A 22,917-nucleotide genomic window follows, 5' to 3' on the forward strand; every position below is an offset into this window, starting at 1 on the left:
TTATTGTTGTTGTTATTATTATTATTACAATTATTATTGGTTAATTAAATTTCCAGTTCTAGTTCACATGTTTCTTTTGAGTCGTTGGGTACTAATGTCTCCTTTGGGGTTCTTTTATCAAGGACAGCATGCTGTGGATATGTCATTTTCCTCAACAGCTTTCTGACAGGCCCAAAGAGGTATTCCTAAGAATACATAAATATTTCATCATGTGGGCTAGTTACAGACCTGTCTTTAGTTAGTAAGGGTAATTGGACGGTTCTGCATCTGTCTTCAGTGTTTTCAATAAATCTTCAATGTTAACAAGTGCTTGTTTCTCTACGTGCAGTTGAGAGCTGTCCCACTAGAGGGAGCCACAGTTCCTGAGCACACAGCCACCTTTGCCCTGGGCACGCCCCTTCAGCAAAGTGGTACCATAAATAAGGCGAGGACAAGAGCTAGGTAGCTCTTCTGTTTTAAAATAACAATGTAATATGAGACCTGAAACTCTTTTTTTCTTAATTAATTAGGCGACCTGTAACAAAGAACACGTTTAGATATTACAGAGTTCTAGGAAAAGGCGGATTTGGAGAGGTAAGTAATATGTGACCCAGTTATGAGCAGTACTTCTAGAAAAATAGACAGCAAGGTGATTGAAAGACATGATTTTCAGGTAATGTATTAACTTTACCAATACATTTATTTCCTTACTGTGTATTTTGTGAATAATTTTAGCCAACCATGAGAGTTAAGATTGAACTTTGAGCCAAAGGTACTTTGCTACAAGCTTTTAAAAAAATTCAGAGATCCAGAAAAAAAAAATCACTGTGTTGTGATTTTACCTTTCACTTCATATTTCTTAAAGAAGTTGTTTTCCCATGTTCTATGTTCAAGCTCAGTCAGTTTGTCCTGATTGAAAGGAGTATTCTGTTTTTATATTGTAGAATTTCTGTTACTCTCTTTCCATAATTTAGGACTAGCCTAAAAGTTCGTGTAGTACAGAGTGTATTATTAAATATGTTTATTTAACTCAACTCTGTTTGGACATATATGTACCTCACACCTACATCAAAGGTGTTAGAAAATGTGTAAATTTGGGAAAATCCTAAGGAAACTACCCACAAATTCATAAGAGATGGTCTTTAAATATGATGGCTGTCCTAGATAGAGACCACTGTGGTAGGTGGACAGAGAATCAAATGCAGTTCTCTTTAGGTGATTAAAGAGATGTTAATTGCCTCATTGATTATCTGGAGTGATCATATCTCATTCAAGCATTTGTAAGTCCCCAGAGCCCAGAGAGCCATAGGGGAACTGAAACTGTGTGCTTAGTCGGAAGTGGGTTACACTGCACGTGATTTAAATCATGCATGCTCTCAAACTCCAGTGAAAGCCAAGGCCAAGGCCACCAGAATTCCCTTACTGTGAGTTAGAAAGGTGACCCGAGAGGTGGCACACTACAAGTGAGATCTGTTATGCATCTGAGTTTGACATGGTGAGAAATGGTCCACATAACCGTTACTTCAGGAGAATTAGCAGTGTCGCACCTCTGATACAATTCTGGAGACCTTTTAGAATCTTTGCATAATCCAACCAAATTCTTGTTGTAACTGCTTCATAATAGATATTTCTGTAAGAAATCCATCCTCTGTTTGAACACCTCCTAGAGCAGGAAAGTTATTTGCTCTCTGCCTTTTGTGATCTCCAGTACGAAACTCAGATTTTGTCAAAAAACAGAGGCAAAGAAGTTTCAAGCACATGGGTCTTGTGTTGACAAAAGAATGAAGTTCTAGTTACAGCCACATATAAGTTTTAAAAATGGAATCAGTAGGAACATTAGCAAATTTTAACTGTTGTAAAAGACCTGGTATACTTATGATTTTATAGATTACTTTTTTCCAGTTTTATTGAGAAATAATTGACATACATCACTCTATAAGTAAGGCATACAGTATGATGGCTTGATTTACATATATTTTTAAATGATTACTGTAATAGGTTCAGCTAACATCTTGTTCTCATATACATATAACAAAAAGAAAAGAAAGGAAAAACATTTCTCCTTGTGATGAGAACTCCTAGGATTTACTCTCTTAACTCTCCTGTATATCACACAGCAGTGTTAGCTGTAGTCATCATGTTGTACATTACATCTCTAGCACCTATTTATCTTGTAACTGGAAGTTTGTGCCTTTTGTCCCCTTCCACCCGTTTCTCCCTCCTGCCACCCTCTGCCTCTGGTAACCACAAGTCAGATCTCTTTTTCTATGGATGTGGTGTGTTTTTTTGGGTTTTTTTGGATTTCAAATACAAATGAGATCATATAGTATTTGTCTTTCTCGGTCTGACGTATTTCACTTAGCATAATGCCCTCAAGGTCCATCCATGTTGTCACAAATGGCAAGATTTGCTTCTCTCTCATGGCTGAATAACATTCCATTGTATATACACCACATCTTCTTTACCCATTCATCCATTGATGGACACTTAGGTTGTTTCTGTGTCTTGGCTATTTTACCCATTCATCCATTGATGGACACTTAGGTTGTTTCTGTGTCTTGGCTATTGCAAATAATGCTGCTATGAACATGGGGGTGCAGATATCTTTTTGAATTAATGTTCTCGTTTCCTTTGGATATATTCCCAGAAGTGGAATTGCTGGATCATATGGCAGTTCTATTTTTAATTCTTTGAGCATCCTTCATACTGTTTTCCATAGTGGCTACACCAGTTTATAGTCCTATCAGGAGTGCACAAGGGTTCCCTCTTCTCCGCACCCACACCAGCATTTGTTATCTCTTTGTCTTTTTGGTGATGGACTGTAGATTACTTTTATTTTTATTTTTATTTTTTGTGAGGAGATCAGCCCTGTGCTAACATCTGCCAATCCTCCTCTTTTTTTTTTGCTGAGGAAGACTGGCCCTGGGCTAACATCCATGCCCATCTTCCTCCACTTTATATGGGACACCGCCACAGCATGGCCTGCCAAGTGATGCGTCGGTGCGCGCCCGGGATCCGAATCGGCAAACCCTGGGCCGCCGCAGCTGAGCACGTGCACTTAACCTCTTGCGCCACTGGGCCGGCCCTTGTAGATTACTTTTCTTTTCTTTTAATTTTATTTATTTATTTATTTTTTTGTGAGGAAGATCAGCCCTGAGCTAACATCTATGGCCAATCTTCCTCCTTTATTTTTTTCCCCTTTTTGTCCCCAAAGCCCCAGTAGTTAGTTGTATGTCGTAGTTCCACATCCTGCTAGTTGCTGTATGTGGGACGCTGCCTCAGCATGGCCAGACAAGAGGTGCGTCGGTGCGCGCCCGGGATCTGAACCCGGGCCGCCAGTAGCAGAGTGCATGCACTTAACCACTAGGCCAAGGCGCCGGCCCCCTGTAGATTACTTTTAAACCCATTTACTTATGTTTCTAGACAAATGGTTGTATGGATGAATAAACCGTTGTGGTTTTTCACAGACTTGTTCTGGATGTGCTATACACTATATCAAGACCCAGAGGGGAGCGAATAATCCATTTCTATTCTGAATGCCTATCAGAAGGAGTCCTGTGACCCTAATGCAGACAGCCTCGGTGCCCTTTAAATCCAAATTCCAATAGTGCTTTTACTTTTTCCAAATGCTAACACCTCTTCTAGTAGATTTGAAAGGGAAAGTATTTTGGTCTTATTTTGTCAACAATAATGCTTTCATTTATGCTTTAAGTCCTCCAAAATAGAGTTGTAGGGTCCCGAGGCAAGTGCAGCAGAAAGGGAGTTGGGCAGGCATCTCTGCTTGTGTGGTTCTAGAGGCAGCATGTGGAAGGAGGCAGTGTACTGGAAGGAGCATAAACTTAGGAGTGGGGCAGAACTGAGGTCAAGTTCCTATTCCCTCCCTTCCAGCTGTGTGATCTTGGGTTCACCATCTTGATCTCATCCTTGGGAGGGGGATGATAACCCTGCTTCACTGGGTGGTCGTGAGGAGCGAAGGAGTGTTTGTATCCAGCTGAGAATGCCATGCCTGACGCCCTTGCCTCTTTTCCTTCCCCTTCCTTTGACTTGGCAGTTCCACCTAAAAGAATGTATCTTAAGTTAATGAAAGAGATATGCAAAGATTTATGGGCCAAGACTGAATAGTAGCAAAATGATTAAATAAATTGTGGAGTAGTCATATATTGGGAGAACGTTTAATGATGAGAAAATACTCACACTGTAAGATGAAAAAAAGGAGGTTATAAAATATTATCTATTCTATAATATAAGCCCAATATTTCCCTAAAAGCCAAGGGTTGGGGGGGGAACAAGGAGTATATTCTTGCATATATAGGTACAAAGGAGACTTACAAGTCTATGCAGCAAAATATTAATGATAGTTATCAGATAAGTTTTATCATTGTCCTTATTAATACTTTCAGTAGTTCCCACAATGAACTTTATATTTTACCATCAAAATTATTTTATTGATAAAATTATATCATGTCTTATATTCGCTTTTAAAGTAATCCTCTGTGTATGTATGGTGTGTGCATGTGTGTATGTGGTATGTGTGTCTGTGGTTACAGAGTAGGTGTGTATGGGATGTGTGTGTGTGTGGTGTGTGTCTGTGTCTGTGGTGTGGAGTAGGTGTGTGTAGGGTGTCTGTGGAATGTGTATGTGTGTGTGTGTGTGTGTGTGTGTGTGTGTGTGTGTGTATGATAGCCCAGAAGCTGGGGGACTGGTAGCTGGGGGCTCATTATACTATTCTTTCCACTTTTGTATGTTTGAAAATTTTCATAGTGTAAAGTTAAGTAATATATAAATATTCCTTTAAGAACTGACTGAGTAGGGGCTGGCCCCATGGCAGTGCGTTAAGTTAAGTGTTAAGTTCCGTGTGCTCTGCTTCGGCCGCTGGGGTTCAGTGGTTCAGATCCAGGGCGTGGACCCAAATCACTCATCAGCTGTGCTGAGGCAGTGACCCACATATACGTGGAGGAAGATTGGCACAGATGTTAGCTCAGGGCTAATCTTCCTCAGCAAAAAAAAAAAAAAAAGAGAGAGAGAGAGAAAAAAGAACTGACTAAGTACAATAAAGGTCTATGAGTTCTATGAAATATATTTCCTTATACTCTTGAACTTTTAAAAAAAAATCAAGAATCTATTTAGTTTCAAAAACTTTTGATCTTGTACAAAAGTAAAAAGACATTTAAATTAAACAGAGGCAACATAAGCGCGTATGAACACGTTCCATTTGTCCACTGCTGTCTTAGGTAAAAAGCACAATGCTGTATTCACTTGATTTTCTCCACTCCCCTCCTGGACAAAGCAGCTGAGGGGAGAGAGAAGCGCTGACTCAAGCTCTGACGTGTCCGTGACTGAAATGGTCTTGGCCCGTCAAGAGTCTGTGCTGGTTTTTACCAGAGGAATTGTCATGGAGAAAACAGTTTTCTTTTCTTTTTTTTTTTTTTTAAAGATTTTATTTATTTATTTATTTTCCCCCCAAAGCCCCAGTAGACAGCTGTATGTCATAGCTGCACATCTTTCTAGTTGCTGTATGTGGGACGCGGCCTCAGCATGGCCAGAGAAGCAGTGCGTCGGTGCGCGCCCGGGATCCGAACCCCGGGCCGCCGGCAGCGGAGCGCGCACACTCAACCGCTAAGCCACGGGACCGGCCCAGAGAAAACAGTTTTCTTTTTGTAGCCTAAGAAATGTCACGTATGCGTAAACTTTTTTTTCTTTTTTTAAACTAGGTTTGTGCCTGTCAAGTGCGAGCTACAGGAAAAATGTATGCATGTAAAAAGCTAGAAAAAAAAAGAATAAAGAGGAGGAAAGGTGAAGCTATGGCTCTAAATGAAAAAAGACTCCTAGAAAAAGTGCACAGTAGGTTTGTAGTAAGTGTCTTCTTTCAGTCCTCGTTGGGTCGCCTGCTCGCGGTGCTTTCTCAGCAGACCTGCTGCTGAGCTCACCTTGCTTCCAGCCGGGGGAGTTTGGGAGTTGGTGTGTTTCGCAGTTTGGTGTGGGGGTTATTTACTGTCTTGTACTGTTAGCAGAGATGGGTGCTGGGAACAGTTTTGTTTTAGTAACAGCCATCTTCTTTCCTCTTCAACTTCAACGTAAAACATGGTAATCCTGCTTCAGACTTGTGGTTTGTTACAAATCTGTTGCTGTCCGCGATGCCCTATCTGTCAGTTTCTCTTCGCCCCTACGCGTGTGGGGTTCCCTGGCTGGGTGCCCTGTCCTCTCTGGGGGCAGCCAGAGCTTATTGTTCAGTTTGCCATCAGCCTCCAGTCGAGGGCTCTGGCTGGCGGGGGCCTCTGACTGATGTGCTTGAAGACCCTTCTCCAGCCTGTCTCCTCACGCGGGCCTCAGTGTGTTTTCCTCTTTGTCCTCTTTCTGACACCCAGCAAATTTACTCCTCGGCCCTAAATTAGCATATCCCAATTATGATATAAACCTCAAATCCCACCTTCACTGTTTCAGGTAAGGATTGATGTCTGGGAGTCTGGGATGAGTTCAGGACCCATTCCAGGCCCTAGGCTGCATACTAAGTAGTGTGGTTTTCATCTCCAGACCCAGTTTCTCTCCACCTGATTCCATGTTTCCTGTAGCATCTACTGCAGTATGAAGGTCTTGTTAAGGGAGAAGGTGAAAGATGACTTATGAAATTATTTGGAGTGTTAGAGTTACCTCCTCCAAGTCACTGATTTCTCAGTATGAGGTCAGCTGCTTTGTGCTGGGAGACAGACGTTCCAAAACAGTGGCCTTCACAACTGTCATCTAAGTTTCATAGTTTATGTGGATGATGTGTCAGTCTTACGTGCATTCCAGGAAGGTCTTTAATAAAATAGGCTCATCTTGGAGTTGCTTTAAACATATTTGTGTAACTACCTTGAAACATAGAAATCCACAATCTAGCTTTATGAAAGGGACATACATAGTAGTTATGGTTTATTCTATTTAAATATCTTGATTTCTATTTCCTTTGCTTCTCCCAAGGAATCTAGAAATATTTTCCTTCATCCTTGATTCTGTTTTTGCCTCCCTGCTTATGGTCTTTCAGTGGGTCCTGACCTGTACCTATGTCTTGTTCATCTCCTCTTCCTCATCCCCACTGCCCGCCCTGACCCACAACATGATTGTGTGGATAGACAGTCCAAGACGTTCTAGATAACTGGTTGAGAATTTAGCCAAGTTATTAGATATGATACCAGCCACAAACAATTAGAAAATGAAAATTTTTAGTTTATACCATTTATAGTAGCATCAAGAAACATCAAAATCTGGACAAAAGTTGCATGAAAATGTGCTACATGTTCTACACTGAGAACTATAAAATGCTATTACAAGAAATTAAAGAAGACCAAATAAATGGAGGGATGCCATGTCCATAGATTCAAAGACTCAATGCTGTGAAGATGTCGGTGCTCCCCAAATTGATGCATAGATTAAATTAATTAAATGCTGTCCTAATCAAAATCCCAGCAGGGTGTATGTGTGTGTGTATGTGTGTGTGTAAACTGACATATAAACCAATAGAAAAGTGGGCAAAAAACTTGAACAGGCATTTCACAAAAGAGGTTCCAAATGGATAATAAATATATGAAAAAGTATGAGAAATGTCCCCTATATTTGCATATACAGAGAAATGCAAATTAAAACCACAATAAGACCCCACCAGCATTGATTGACAACATAAACTGTTGGAAGGATGTGCAGCAGCAAGACCTCTCTTGCACTGCTGGGGGGTGCGTTTAACTTGTATGCTAAATGTAGGTGTTCTGGAACTATGGATATCGGTGCTCAATGGTTAGAGCAAAGCTTTGAGAGATCTTGATCCCAAGTGTCTTTGTGAAGTTTTGCCACCTACCCACGTAGACATAGAAAGTTCTCTCCTTTCAGTACGGAGCTGCTGTAAGCTCTCCGATAGGTAGAGGTCTGAGAAGCACTGGACGCATGGTATGTATTTCCCTGAAGCAAACAGTATTTGGGTGTTCTAATGATAAATCTGACATGAATTATTTGAATATTGTTAGCAAATTAAGTAAATGGCCAGTGAATGAGCAGGCTTTTGTGTTTTGTTTTTTATGATGCTGTTGTCTTCAGGTTAGTTTATCCTATACTTACGAAACCAAAGATGCCTTGTGCTTGGTGCTAACCATTATGAATGGAGGGGACTTGAAGTTTCACATTTACAACCTGGGCAACCCTGGCTTTGAAGAGCAGAGAGCTGTGTTCTATGCTGCAGAGCTGTGCTGTGGCTTGGAGGACTTACAGAGGGAAAGAATTGTGTACAGGTAAGAAGGCATGAACCCTGGGGTTGCAAAGCCTGTTCCTCCTGAGCTTGGGCTCCTGCATGGCTCCCACTGGCCACATAGGAGTTGGGCACAAGGGCAGCTGGGGAGCCCCTTGCTGGCGATTCCTAGGGGCTGGTCACTCACGCTATTAGAAATGTGCCTGATCAGAGGTGGACCTTGGTGTTACGAGAGGTTTGGAGATTTGATTGGAGATGTAAAAGAAAATTTTCACTCCAAACAAATGGACTGAAGGTATATTTTATTATATAGAGGATAGTAAAGGCGATAATCCGCAAACAGATCCGAATAGGTCAAATAATAAGAGGGAAAAAACACCAGCTCGACTGGAAAGGGAATACATCCACATTGGCTGAGATAGCAGCAGATTCGAATAGGTCATATAATAAGAGGGAAAAACATCAGATCGATCGGAAAGGGAAACACCAGATCTACTGAATGGAAATGACACAAATTAACCGGAAAGAGAAACACCAGGTTGACTGAAAAGAGAGCATAGATTAATTACTTTACAATAAATCAATTACTCACAACATCCACGCCCCACTCCCGGGAGAGTCCTGTCAATCGACGCAGCTGGGCAAGGATCACACGTCCTGGGCAAGGCGTCCCTTCCACAGGTGGAACTCGCACTCGGGCTCAGTTTCCAGCAGTTTTTATACCATCAGTAATTTCCAGAGTAAGCAGTTACAGAGCTTTTTCAGAGCAAGCATCTAGTGTTCCCATGCACAAATGGTTATCAGTGGCGTACGTGCACTGAGCTATCGTCCCAGCCCAGTAGTTGTGTACGTGCATTGTCTACCCTGCTTATCGTCCCAGCCCAGCACAGATGGCCAGTCAGCCCCAGGCTGTGGTGCCCGAAGGGCCTTGAAATTTTTATACATTGTAACTATCTCCGTGGGAGAAGGGCCAGTTTCCACCACACAGAAAGCAGCTTTTATATTTTTTTTTTGTGTTGGTGGCTGTAGGTCAATGGAGCGGCCAAACATGGCTGTACTCATGTCAAGACATTTTGGCTGTGGCCGGCTCCATTAACCATAAGACACCATATGTACAGACAATGAACTTAGTACGTAAGTATACAAGGCACATCCAAGAACCCAAAATTTAATGACTACAATAATTATAAGAATATCTCACAATAAAGGACCCAAATCCCAAGGTAACCAATCAAACAACCCCTTAGAATATGAAATATTATTAACTTGAGCTTGCAAATCATGTACAGCATCAAAGATAACATTAGTTTGATCTGATACGTTGAAACAGCACATACCCGGTATTTTAGTACAAGGTGTTTGATGAAGAAGAAACAAATAGTCTAAAGCGGCTCGTTGTATAAGAGTCTCTCTACACAGTTCTAGTAATTCCCGAGATACAGCTAAGAAGGCTCTAACAGTATCATTAATTACATGTGTCAATAAGCAGGAAAGGTGTTTAATTTGACGATGGTTGTCTACAATCAAGCCAGGATCAGGTAGTAGGAGGGCGGCAAGCGTTGCCACAGTAGAGATGGGAAGAAGGTTAACATGAGGGTCACAATCTGTAGCAAGTGTTCATCTTACTTGGGAATTTTTGGTAGGGAAGGCAGCTATAAGAGGAACTATGGGGCCAATACCACATGCAACAGATGTGTCAGTTGGAATGTGTGAGTATGCAGTATTATCACATAACCAGAAATATCCAACAGGTAGTCGTGAGGGAGTAGGAATATTAACAGGGATAGTCTTATTACAATAGAATGGAATATATGTATAATTAATACAATAACACGTGGTAGAAGTCACTCCTGATATAGCATAGATATTAAAGAGGAAGAAACAGTGACTTTAACATGTGACACATTAGATAAAGTAACACCTAGGCCTAACAAATTAGCTTGCAGAAGTCCGGAAGGATTATTACTGTTTTTAAGACAAAAAGCAGTTTCATTTAGAACTGTATGAGCTAAATGTAACCACAGATTAGTGTTTTTAAGAGGAGTAGTGGCATTAGGAAGGATGCTAACAAATCAAGTTTCTTTAAGAAACGGGGAATCTGGATTCCCCTTTTTCCGTTTGATACAATACCAGCCGCTATCACGGAGGGTAGCAGAAGGCAGGGCAATAGAGAAATTATAACTAGTTTTGTGTGATTGATCAGATATAGGCTTATACCGAGAAGTTGCTTGATGTTTCTGAGACCAAATTTCTCGGCCATTCGTAGTTCAGGTTATAGGTCCCACTAGTGTAGAGCAGTTGGTCCAGCAGTGCAGGGTCAAAGGTTGTCCTACGGAGATATTAGTTGGTATGGAGGTCTGTAGCAGACATGGAAGTGTAGCATAGCATAGTGAACACAACAGGAATATCTATTCACGTAAAGAAACAGAATTTTTAGGAACATGATATAATTGTTCATTTCCTGGATACATGACTATGAGTGTTGCAGTGGGCCCTTGGGCCACTACTTCTGTGGCACGGGGAGCCGCATTGGGTGGGTGTGTCACCCACACTTTTGCTCCAGGTTTTTATCCATTTGTAGACCCAAATCTTTGTATTTTTCTTTTAGTTAATTTACTTGGAGGTTGTCCTTGTGACACACTTGGAGTCAGGAGGGGAAGCACCAATAATTGTCCCACTCGTTTCTCAGACTCTCTAGTTAGTACTGTGTCACTACCATTATATAATATAAATTTTATTTTTTTTTGGTAATCTGGATCAATGACCCCTCCTAGTACATCAATATCCTTTGCTGCTAGTCCAGAGCATCCTTTTAACAAACCAAAAGTATTTTTGGGAAATTGTACCCCTATCCCAGTAGGGACTATAGACTGCTTCTTAGGGGGCAATTGAATAGAATGAACAGTAGATAAATCCGATCCAACCGCTTCGGCCTTTGCACGAAAAGGTGGTTTAGCAGATTGACTCAATGGCCAATACATTAAGGTCATAAACTCATGGGTGGCGGCTGCCACTTCTGTAATCTTTGCTGGTAATAGTCTTGACAAAGGAGTCTCATTAGGGCCTAGTGGCCTGTTATTTAACATATTTAGAGCAGTACTTAGATGGTTGTGCCACCCCTTAATGAGCCATGACCGAGTTTTCTCAATTGTTGTTTAAGCAATCCATTCATTCGTTCTATGAGGCCTGCAGCTTGGGGGTAATAAGGTATATGATAAATCCATTTTATATGATTTTTTTTGTATAAGTTTAAATCAACTTACCTGTAAAGTGGGAACCGTTGTCACTCTGAATCTGCCTTGGTGTTTCATAATATAACTTAATTGTATCTAATAATTTTATGGCATTTTGTTGAGTGGCTACTTTAGCTGGCATAGCCAATAAATAACCAGAATATGTATCAACAGCAGTGCAGGCATAAGTATATCCACAAGAATTTGGCAAGGGTCCAATAAAATCTATTTGCCAGGTATGGGCGGGAAATAATCCCTTTTGGATATGACCTTGGTTGGGGTGTGGAACTCCCCGTTTGTTTAACTGTTGGCATAACTGATACTGTTGTACTGCAGTGGCAATATCATCATGGGTGACGAGGATTCCCCTTTGTTGTGCCCACCTGTATGAAGCTTGTTTTCCCAAGTGTCCACTCTTCTCGTGGACCCATCGTGCTAAACCTGGATTGTACGTTGCACGAATCTGCACCAGCTGATCAGCATGAGAATTATGCTTTTGTTTTGCAGAAATTAAAGAACTGTGAGCATCAACATGAAATACAGTAACAATTGTGTTTTGATACCATAACCATGTCTTTCCATAACTTTTTTTTTATATTTTTTTATCATTAATTTTTTAGTCATGTTTTTTTTATTGTGGCATCCACGTTGCCAGACCTTGTGCCACTGTCCATGAATCAGTATATATATGACATTGTTGCCCCTGTTTTTGTTGAAGTGCCTGATACACCGCATAGAGTTTAGCATATTGGCTACCCATGTTATCTCCGGTGGTGACAATTGTTTGTTGGGTGGATGGGTTATAGGCAACTGCTTTCCATTTCCGTGAGCCCGATATCATTTTGGCAGAACCATCTGTAAACCAGGTATGTTTTTGCTGTTTTTCAGTCAACTGATCATATGAGACACCCTATTTAACAGGAGATTCTGTTATATCAGTCTTAGGTGACTGCTATATTGAGATACTTGTTTATGTAATAGAGATAACCCCTTTGGGCCAGGTTTGGCCCAATCCTGGATATACCATTTCCATTTGATGATGTTAAATTCTTGTGTATGTCCAATTTTATGAGTAACAGGCGTGCTATGAATCCATTGCATAATGGATATTTGGGGTCGCATAATTACCTCATGTCCCAGGGTAAGGCTTTTTGAGTCTATTAGAGCCCAATAGCAGGCTAACAACTATTTTTCAAAAGGACTATATCTTTTACTGGAACAAGGAAGCTTGCGACTCCAAAATCCCAGAGGATAACATCGGACACCTTGTTTTTGTCATAAACTCCAGCTGGCATATTGATCAATGATATCTACCTGTAATTCAATGGGTCCCGGTTTAATTGGCCATAGATCTAAAGCAGTCTGAATAGCATGCTTGGCTGCTTCAAAAGCTTCTTTTTGTTTTATTCTCCATTTAAATTCATATTTTTTCCTGGTAACTTTGTATAAAGGTGTAAGGAGCCGACTTAAATGTGGAATATGTGCCCTCCAAAATCTAAATAATCTAATAAATTTTTTTGCTTTCTTTTTGCTACAAGGTGCTACAAAATCCAATATTTTTTGTCTAGCTTTGGGTAAAATTTCTTGTTTTTCATTATTCCAAAGTATTTCCAAAAATTTAACACTTGAACTTGGGCCCTGAATTTTATCTGGATTAGTTTTCCATCCATCCTCCTCAAGTGTGTCTATTACTTTTTCTAACTGTTGTTGTACCCTTTTTTTTAAATTTTCTTGGATCATAATATCATCTATATAATGTAGTATTTGGACATCATTGGGAGCAGGTACATTTGCCAAGGTTTCAGCAACCTGTTGATGGCAGATAGTGGGACTATTCACATATCCCTGAGGAAGTCTAGTAAAGGTATATTGTTGTCCCAGCCACGTGAAAGCAAACTGTTTTTGGACACTTTTAGGTATAGGTATAGTGAAGAAAGCATTAGCCAAGTCTATAACAGTGCCTGGATACCAAGTGCCTGGATAACATTGCACTTTTTCTATAAGAGTAATCAAATCAGGGACGGCAGCTTGAATAGCCGGAGTCATTTTGTTTAGCTCTCTGTAATCTGCAGTCATTCTCCATGTCCCATCACCTTTTTTAACAGGCCAGATAGGGTTATTCCAGGCTGTCGTTACTCTGCGAAGGACTTTTACAGCCAAATAATCTTCTATGGTCTCAGATATTTCTTGCTGTCCTCCAGGGATGCAATATTGTCTTTGATTGACCACTTGCGTGGCAGGTGGAATTTCTACTTCATGATGCAGACATCCCACAATTACAGCATTAATATGAAAAGACAAAGCTCTGACAGCAAATTGGTATCGTCCATCAGTCAAATTTAATGTCAATCCTTTTAGAATATCAATCCCAATTATATATTCTGGTATGGGCACAATCATGACTAGATATGTGTGCCGGGGTAGTTGCTCAATTTGGATAGAAAGATTAGTGGTGACTGCCTGGATTTCTTTTCCTCCCAATCCAGTTATCAGAATTGATGTACCTTGAAACTTAGTTGGATTCCCGTCAATAAGGGTGACCTCTGCCCCTGTATCTACAAGTGCCTGCACACTAGTTGTAGATCCATTCTTCCAAAATATTTTAATTTGTACATGTGGTCTAATATCTTTTTTTATAGTGGCATTAATCGATACAGAGGTTTGGCCTTCCCTTCAATCACGTAAGTCAGCAAGAAGAGGATCCGAGGGAGGAGGCAGTGCACTAGGTGCAGTAGGCACTGGATTGGAAGCATTCTCTATCCTGTCCCTTTTATTTACTTGTTTTACATTCAGCCCTTTTTCTTTGTATAGTTTCCATAATTCTTTAGTGTCAACTCCATCAATCTGATCTTTGGGTACTCCTGCCAAAAACATATCACCTCGAGTAATTTTATCCTTCTTAGAGAATGTTTCTCTTTTTTCCCTTCCTGGAGAGTTTTCAGTTGCCTGCCAGTCTCCTAAGTCTCCCAGCTGCATAATCGTGTCTGCAAGTATTGATATAGGGTTTTCAGTTTCATTCATGAGAAGGGTTGTAATTATTTGTTTATATGCCGGAGGTGCAGTTTTTATCAACTTGTTTTGCACCTGGACACTTAAAGTCATTTCATTTAAAGCTTCACCACACCCCAAAAACAGAGCCCGTTTCATGGTTTCTTCTCTCATCTTTTGGACACAATCTTTTAAAGTATACCACGGTCTATTAGTGTCCAGCCACATATCATCCGTGGGGTATTTATCTTGAGCTCCTTTTACTGCAAGAGCCAATAAAGTTGTACCATCAGTGTCTTGTCCACGATCATTTGGGGGGTGAGCATTCACGCTCCAATCTCTGAAAGCTCCCCGTATTACTGGATCATGGGACAAAATTACAAATTTAAAAGCATCTCCTGCATCCAGATTAATTCCTGTAGCGCCCATATCATATAGGCAAACAAGCCAGGTTATAATGGCTTCTCCAGGCTTTTGTGTAGCCCGGGCTAAGATATCAGAAATTTCTTATTGGGTAAAATCCTCAATCACATCCTTCCTTACAGGATGATCACCATCCATTTCCATCCGCCGACGGTGAAGAGGACGTGCCTCTGTGCATTTGGGTGGTTTTTTCTCTTGCTCATAATCAGTTTCTTCAGAATCATCATCCCAGATATCACCATCCCATGTGTCAGGGTCCCATTTAGGGCCGGCCGATGCTATGGCCATATGAACTTTTCGTTCATTTACCTTTCCTCTCCTCTTTCTATATTTATATTTGGCCACTCTTACAGCAGCCTTTTCTGCTATAGCTTGGTGGTTGCGAGCCTCATCTCCCAGTGTATGATATTGACATTGAATCATAGCCAATCGAGACTGCAAATCTGAAACTTCTTTCTCCAAGAGTACCTTCTCTCTCTGTATCTTATCCCTATCTTCTATAGCCCGATGATAAACAGTCAACAAACACCAACCTCGTTGTGCCAAAAAAGAAACACCATCTTTCTTTTTCCTTTCCACCGTCTGCAAAGCTTTGGTCACATCCAACGGTTCAAATTGCCGCAGACGAGCATCCCAAGCTTCACATAGCCCTGACCTACGAGCCCACTCCCCAGCCAGAGTGCAAAAGGGAGGGTCCTCCCATCCTGGGTTCTCCTCCACCTTGGCTTCAGTTACCTTTCGTTTGAATAGGAAAGGCATCTCCTTAATCGAATCCTGCTCACAGCGCCAATTATGTTATGAGAGGTTGGGGATTCAATCGGAGACGTAAAAGAAACCTTCCACTCCAAACAAATGGACTGAAGGTATATTTTATTATATAGAGGATAGTAAAGGCGATAGTCCGCAAACAGATCCGAATAGGTCAAATAATAAGAGGGAAAAAACACCAGCTCAACTGGAAAGGGAAAACATCCACATTGGCTGAGATAGCAACGTCCACATCGGCTGAGATAGCAGCAGATTTGAATAGGTCATATAATAAGAGGGAAAAACATCAGATTAATCGGAAAGGGAAACACCAGATCGACTGAAGGGAAATGACACAAATAACCGGAAAGAGAAACACCAGGTTGACGGAAAAGAGAACACATAAGATCAATTACTTCACAATAAATCAATTACTCACAACATCCACGCCCCACTCCCGGGAGAGTCCTGTCAATCGACGCGGCTGGGCGGGAATCACACGTCCTGGGCAAGGCGTCCCTTCCACAGGTGGAACTCTCACTCGGGCTCAGTTTCCAGCAGTTTTTATACCATCAGTAATTTCCAGAGTAAGCAGTTACAGAGCTTTTTCAGAGCAAGCATCTAGTGTTCCCATGCACAAATGGTTATCAGTGGCGTATGTGCACTGAGCTATCGTCCCAGCCCAGTAGTTGTGTACGTGCATTGTTTACCCTGCTTATCGTCCCAGCCCAGCACAGATGGCCAGTCTGCCCCAGGCTGTGGCGCCCGAAGGGCCGTGAAATTTTTACACATTGCAACTATCTCCGTGGGAGAAGGGCCAGTTCCCACCACGCAGAAAGCAGCTTTTATATTTCTTTTTGTGTTGGTGGCTGTAGGTCAATGGAGCGGCCAAACATGGCTGTACTCATGTTAAGACACTTGGTTTTCATTTTAGTTCTCTTTAGTCTATAGTAAGTAGTTTTTATTTGTTAAGTTGATCAAATATAGGTAGTGCTACACACATAAGCATGAGAAGAGCCCGTTTCTAAAATTCTTAGACATTTTGACAGTTCTGCTGAGGACTATGGACTGTGTCCCAACAAAATAGCATAATAATCAAATGTCTTAAATAATAAAATTAATTTTTTTGCATCTTAGAATTCAGTAAAGGAAAGCTAATTTAATTTGATAGTTGGGATGAGTTTGCTGTGAGCAGTGTCTTTGGTTTAGGGACAGCGTCCTGTCGATGCAGGCTTTCCTGGGCTCTGGTGCTCGTCTCCACTGCTCCCTGGGCCGCTTATTTGTTCACCTCTGTGCCGCCATCTACCGGCTCTATGCGAACCGTTCCCTACCAGGCGTTTCTAGCCGTGCTCTTTTCCCTGAATTCCACGAGGTCCACATCCCTTGTCCTCATCCTCCCCACCCAGTCGTCCGTGGGCTGACATGGCCCCACCTGGAGTTGTTGAGCAAGGGGTGGACTGCTGCCCTGGGAGCAGTTCCTTTAGAGACAGAGGTGGTTGTCTGAATGGAGACTGCCTTGTCACCGTACTTATAGGGAGAGACTGGTGGCGCTGAAGCATGGGACAGCCTGTGGGAGCGCTGATTCCTATTTGACTCCTTGAGGAAGTTGCAGTGTAGCGCAGTTAAGGACAGGCAACCCTCTCTACTTGCTTCTGGTGTTAGGATGTGCTACTGGATTACTGGTTAGAAGATTCTCATTTCCCTCATTCTTCCACTTCAGGCTCCCACTTGCCTTCAGGCCCAGCAGGTGAGAGGCATGGGTTGTCCTGCACGCAGTGAGAACTGGACCAAGAGTGTCTCGTCCACTGCTGTGTCCACAACACCTACCATCAAGAGGTGCCCACTAAGTGTTTGTTGAATGAATGACTGACGGTTTTCAGCCTCTAATGGTGCAGCCCCTCCCCCTTTAATCTAAGGACTTGTTAAAGCACTGCTTACATTCCTCAAAGGAAAGGTTTTGTGTCCTCTTTTTTGTTTTCAGAGATTGCCACTTGACAACTTTTATCAGATCAAATGCCAGAAAAATGATCTTTTTTTCCGCAGAGACAGTACAAATAAAAACGCTTTACTGTTTCACAGTCTAAAGGTCAGAAAAGAGGAGGCATTCAGGTTGGGCTTTAAGCAGTCCTTCAGGAGCAGCATGTTACCAGTCAGAATTGAAAGCCTGGGGGCTGCCTTGCCTTCCGCCCGGAGAGCTGCCTCGAGAGTGCCAGGAGAGTGAAGAGGGCATGACCCTCAAGTGCGGGCCTCCCGTAAAAGCATCGAGGCAGATGCTGCAACATGGTTCAGGAGTCTGCCAAAGAGGTGCCTGTGTTTCGTGAGCAGTTAAACATAACGGACTCCTAGAATTCTTTCTAGGATTAGTGCTTAAAAGTAGGCCCAGGCCTTGTCAGGGAAGGCTTCCTGGAGGAGGTGGAACTTAGATTGCAGCTTGGAAAGATGGCTAAGATCCGAACAGTGGGGGAAGAAGGAGTGATTCTTCCAGAGGAGACGTGCATTGTGTTTGCATGCGAGTGAAAGGGAGCAGAGGAGTCGACTAAACCAGAGCGTTGGCAAAGAGAGTGGGAAGGGAGGAGCGAGTGTGTGTTGGCTTTCTGTTACCTGCGAGGCCCTAGGCTCTGCCTTTTTGCATCTGTTATTTATTTGGAGAAAAGATTAAGAAGTTAGTAAAAAGCCATAGCATCCTAGAGGGACTTTTATTCCAGATATGATTTTGCTGGAGTATTTTATTTCTTTTCTCTATAGTCTTCTGCTGTTCAGATAAAACATTCTCTGGATGTCTGTTTTCCTGCAATAAACTTCAAGGACCCATAGTTAGCCAAGAGTTGGGTGTGAGGCCCCCTAGGTTTTAACGATTTGTAGCTTGTATGTGCCTTGTGCAGGGGGAGGTCAGTGCTGTAATCTCAACACTAGTTTCATGCCTACGTGAAGCTCAGGGACAGAAAGCTTCGAGAAACCGCTATTTACATATGAATGTAACTGAAGAAGCAGGGAAAGGGGATGGGTGCTTTTGGTTTTAACTCCATGTATGCTGGGTTAACGTAGAGGAACTGGTATCAGGGCCGTCATCAATTTCATCTTTCCAGCAGTCTTGTGAGGTAAGTATCACATCCATTTACAGATGAGAGAGATTGTCTCTCGTCACCTTCCTAGTGAGTGATGGATCCGAACAAGGTCTCAAGGTCTTGTGTTCTGTCTTCATGCCTCGCTCTTTTCCATAACAAAAAGGGAAACCTGAACCTTTTCTTGGCAGTTTTGTTGGGTTGTTCCATTTCCGAAGAAACCTGACTCTTTATTGACGTGATGTGAATCATGAAATTTCCACCCATCTGGAATGCTATAGTTGGAAATAATTAAGAGAAAATATCATTAGAAATTTCCTAGGGGAAATGAATGTTTAGCTGTGCATTGGATCTTTTTCTAGGGGATGAATTGTGGATTGAAAGGCAGATGACATCCTCCCCACTGTAAAAAGGAGAAGGGGTTGGTATGTAGGAGAGTAATGGTGAGAGGGAAGCGGTTTGTACCTATAATTTTTCGGTAGTGAATTGGGTCATACAGGCCATTAGGTAGTATAGATTATTGTTATCATATTAGATTTATCGGTAGCTAAAAGGTCCATTCATTCACTCCAGAAATATGTATTGAGTCCCAGATATATATACGCCCCTGAGCTGCATGCTAGAATCACACTCTGGGGAACAAATCAGATTTTGTGGTTCTTGTTCTCAGGAAGTTTATAACCTAGAGACTAGAAGGGCCGTGTGCAAGTGAACACATAAATGGAGATAATAATTACTGTTTACGATAGTGCTTTGAAAGATAATCTCTTTTGTTTTCTACCCTTTTTGAAACATGGAAGTTAATTTATTTAAAGTAAGAATGGCAAGTTTACTGTTTATAAGAACTATTAATCTGTATATGACCCACATTCTTCCAGATTGGAAATTTCTGCCTCTTAGTAGCTAGTTCTCGAAAAATAATGGTAGCTAACAAGCCCGTTTCCTGGCAATTCTCTTAGGCAGGTCAGCCTTTCTGGATGGGGCCACTGACTGACTGGGACCTTAGAGTCTTGCCCTGAGGCTGGTGAGCCATATTTTCTTGGAAAATGTCTAAGGGAACACTTGGGAGTGAGCCAAAGTGGTTTTGCCTTTGTTCCCTTGCCCTGCCCCTCCCCCTGTGAGGGGGGGCCTGGAGCTGGTGGATTGAATGAAGAACATGCAGATTATGACCTGATGAATGAGGTGCACAAGCCATCCACACGGGGTCGGCAGGTAGATGAGCTCCCACTTTGGGGAAGTGACACCCATGAGGTCATTTTGGTTGAAGGTGCAGTTTCAGTACACGCACACAGAGGAAGCAGAGTCACAAGATTTATTACTTACAGATCCCAGAACATGGGGTCGGGGGACAATGACGGGGGGAAGAGCAGTCCTCCATCCCAGGTGAGGAGCCAGCGGGAGACAGAAAGCAGGATAGCAAGCACCTATTACTTACAAGGTGGTTGAGGCGGAGGTTGGTAACTTTTTGTGGGCTCAACTGTAACTGGTAAAAGGGAACCTGGGGCGGGCGTCCTAAGCTCAGGTCCTTCTCTGAACATCCACACTCCCCGTGCGAGCAGGTCATCATTTTGTAAAATGCCTAGGCAGCAACTCAGAATGGCTGTTTTCTTATCACACCCGCACATCAAGAACATTGCTGCTAATGCCCTTTGGTTGGAGCAGAGCTATTTTTCAAGACCACGGTCTAAATATTTAGGCCATACTGAAGTTCCAGTTAAGCCAGAGTTCTGGAACCTTCAACTATGGCTGTGCCAGTCCATGCTGTTCTCTTCACCTTACTCCAGAAATGTGCCCAGCAGGCTGTCCCCGCTGTCTTCTCTGTCTGTGCACAGTCTCACTCCTCAGGAGAGGCTGATAATGGAAAACAGGGGCAGCAGGAGAGAGCAGGCTCGCTGGGACACGGGAGGAGCAGGCAGTGGTTCAAGCCTTAGTCTCCAGAAGTCATCTTCAGTTTTGCCGTCTCAGGATAATTCACGACCTAGAGCAGGTCAGGAAATGGGATCCGGATGGGAAAGTACTTTTTTATCAAGAAGAGGAGGGGCATGAAGCCCGGCAATGAGCTTCTGGCAAACCAGAACGTGGAGGTACAAGATGACTTAACTGGCCTGAGAACACAACAGATCACATCCAGGTTACACCCAGGTCAGTAGGTTCGCTCGGGCAGGGGTTACCAAAAAGCCAGAAGACACCCCTACTTCCTTCTATCCTCAGCTTTGGTCAGACCCTCGTGTGTGTGCTGAACTTTGTTTGTCTTCCTGGTTTAAGATTAAGATTAGATCATCCCTTTTCAACCCAAAAGGAGCTGAAAAGATCACCTAGGAAACCCCTTCACTTCACAGTTGAGGAAACCAAGCCCTGGGGGCTGAGTGACCTGCCTGGTGATGAGGCAGCCCCAGATTTGGAGATGGGGTGAAGAGAACTGCTGGTTGATTAACAGCCTGGAGAGAGAGTTTTTGATGGAAGCTCCAAGAGATGACAGCACTTTGTAGCCTAGAGCTGTGATGCTCGTTTACTCCTACATATCCAGTGAGCGGATGTGGGGTGGGGTGTAAGCAAGGGTGGCTTTGGCCTTTGTCCCATCTGCTCATTTAGCTTCTGTGTGACCCACTTCATTTTGCTACAGCTCAAGAGCAGCACTTTGTCTATAGCTGCTCCACAGAGGTTTTGTGACAGTTACAGGAGACGGTGTACGTGAAGTGCCTAAGCACAAGTCTCGGCCTAGGGTGAGCATCGGTAGACGTCAGTGACGTTATCACTGTGCTACTGTCATTATCTTGTGGAATATATCCAACGCGCTTCCTTTCAGAGCACAGTGATCGGCTGTGGATGGTGACAGCTGAGTGTAGAGCTGGAGGGAGTGGTTTAGAGCAGGGCTTCTCACACTTTAAAGAGTAGTGAATCCCGAGGACCAGGTGAAAATGTAGGCTCTGAGTCCATAGGTCTCGGGCTGGGCCCAAGATCTGCATTCTGTCCAGCCCTGTAGCAATACTGGCCCACACTTCAAGCAGCAAGGCTTTAGGAAGTCTCATGAGACGAATTTAAAGATGGTTGGGCAGGTGTTCTGTTGATGTTCAGTGTAAGACTGCGTAATTGAGGAGGCTATGGAAGTTCCATGTCAAGGAGGGTTGCTTTTGTTTTGTTTTGTTTTTTCTTTTTTTGAGGAAGATCAGCCCTGAGCTAGTACCTGTTGCCAATCTTCCTCTTTTTGCTTGAGGAAGATTGTCACTGAGCTAACAACTGTCCCAATCTTCCTGTATTTTGTATGTGGGTCGCCTCCATAGCATGGCCATCCGCAAGTGGTGTAAGTCCACTCCCAGGATCCGAACCTGGGCTGCCTAAGTGGAGCGCGCTGAACTTAACTGCTATGCCACTGGGCCAGCCCCAGGTTGCTTTGTTTTTAATAACGTTTATTAGAATTCTTTTTAATACAGAAAAGAATAAAGGAAAACACAAAAATGCCCATCATCCCATCTAGGTAATGCAGGAGCCTGTGCAAATGGCCAGAAAATGCAAATACAGAAGGCACCCATTCCAAGCCCTCCACCCCCAGTCCCTCTCTCCGAGGAGACCTTTAACACAGTGGCATGGGCATCTTTCCAGAAAACATTTCTACACAGCTACCCATGCATGCGTTCACCTCTCTCTGAGCTACCGAGCAGGATCATCTCTCATCTCTTCCTGGGAGTGTGGTTTTACACTAACTGCAGCCTGTGGTGTGCTGAGGAGTGCTCGCTTTAGCTTGTTCTTGGTTCTGCGAGAGCTGTCTCTTTACAGACCTTTCCTGAGACCATCCTCCTTCCATTCGTTGTCACTTCCACATCGTTTGTTTCAGTGGTTATCTGGCTTCAGTTCCTTCTGTAGGTTCTAGTGATGTGACCACAGATTAAGGGGCGATGCTCAGGGGAGATGGATTGTTGTGATAGGACCACACTTGAAATCAAAGTTAAATATAAATCCTTTGAAAAATAATTGTTTTTCTCTCTAAGGGAAAAAAACAAATAAGTAGTTTGAGATGTTACATTGAAATGTTTTCGTCTGTAGTGATTTACATTTATTCGAAGTTTGTGGTACCCCTCTACGTTCACAATGAACTACGAATGACAGTCACTAACGTTTTCTACACGCTGCCTTGCGTGAGGCCTGAGCTCACCCAAACCTGCCCAGGCAGGAAGCGGGGCGGGTGTTGTTGTCACTCTGTTTTACAGACGAGGACACTAAGGCTTAGAGAGGTTACGGTCACACCGCTGAAAAGCGGCAGAGCCAGGATTTGGAT

The 22,917-nt window shown here is 42.7% G+C and overlaps 1 protein-coding gene across 3 annotated transcripts in view; it reads left to right on the plus strand.

The window, feature by feature from the left end:
* The window catches only part of GRK4 (G protein-coupled receptor kinase 4), a 101,436-nt gene that overhangs the window by 56,237 nt on the left and 22,282 nt on the right, over positions 1-22,917 (plus strand). For all 3 annotated transcript variants that reach the window (XM_058546619.1, XM_058546617.1, XM_058546616.1), the window contains 3 exons: positions 510-573; positions 5,691-5,831; positions 8,044-8,234. In XM_058546619.1, the coding sequence (XP_058402602.1) occupies positions 510-573; positions 5,691-5,831; positions 8,044-8,234 (396 nt within the window). The remainder of the gene's footprint in view (positions 1-509; positions 574-5,690; positions 5,832-8,043; positions 8,235-22,917) is intronic.

Source organism: Diceros bicornis, chromosome 8 (genome assembly GCF_020826845.1).
Source record: "Diceros bicornis minor isolate mBicDic1 chromosome 8, mDicBic1.mat.cur, whole genome shotgun sequence".
NCBI classification, from domain to species: Eukaryota; Metazoa; Chordata; class Mammalia; order Perissodactyla; family Rhinocerotidae; genus Diceros; species Diceros bicornis.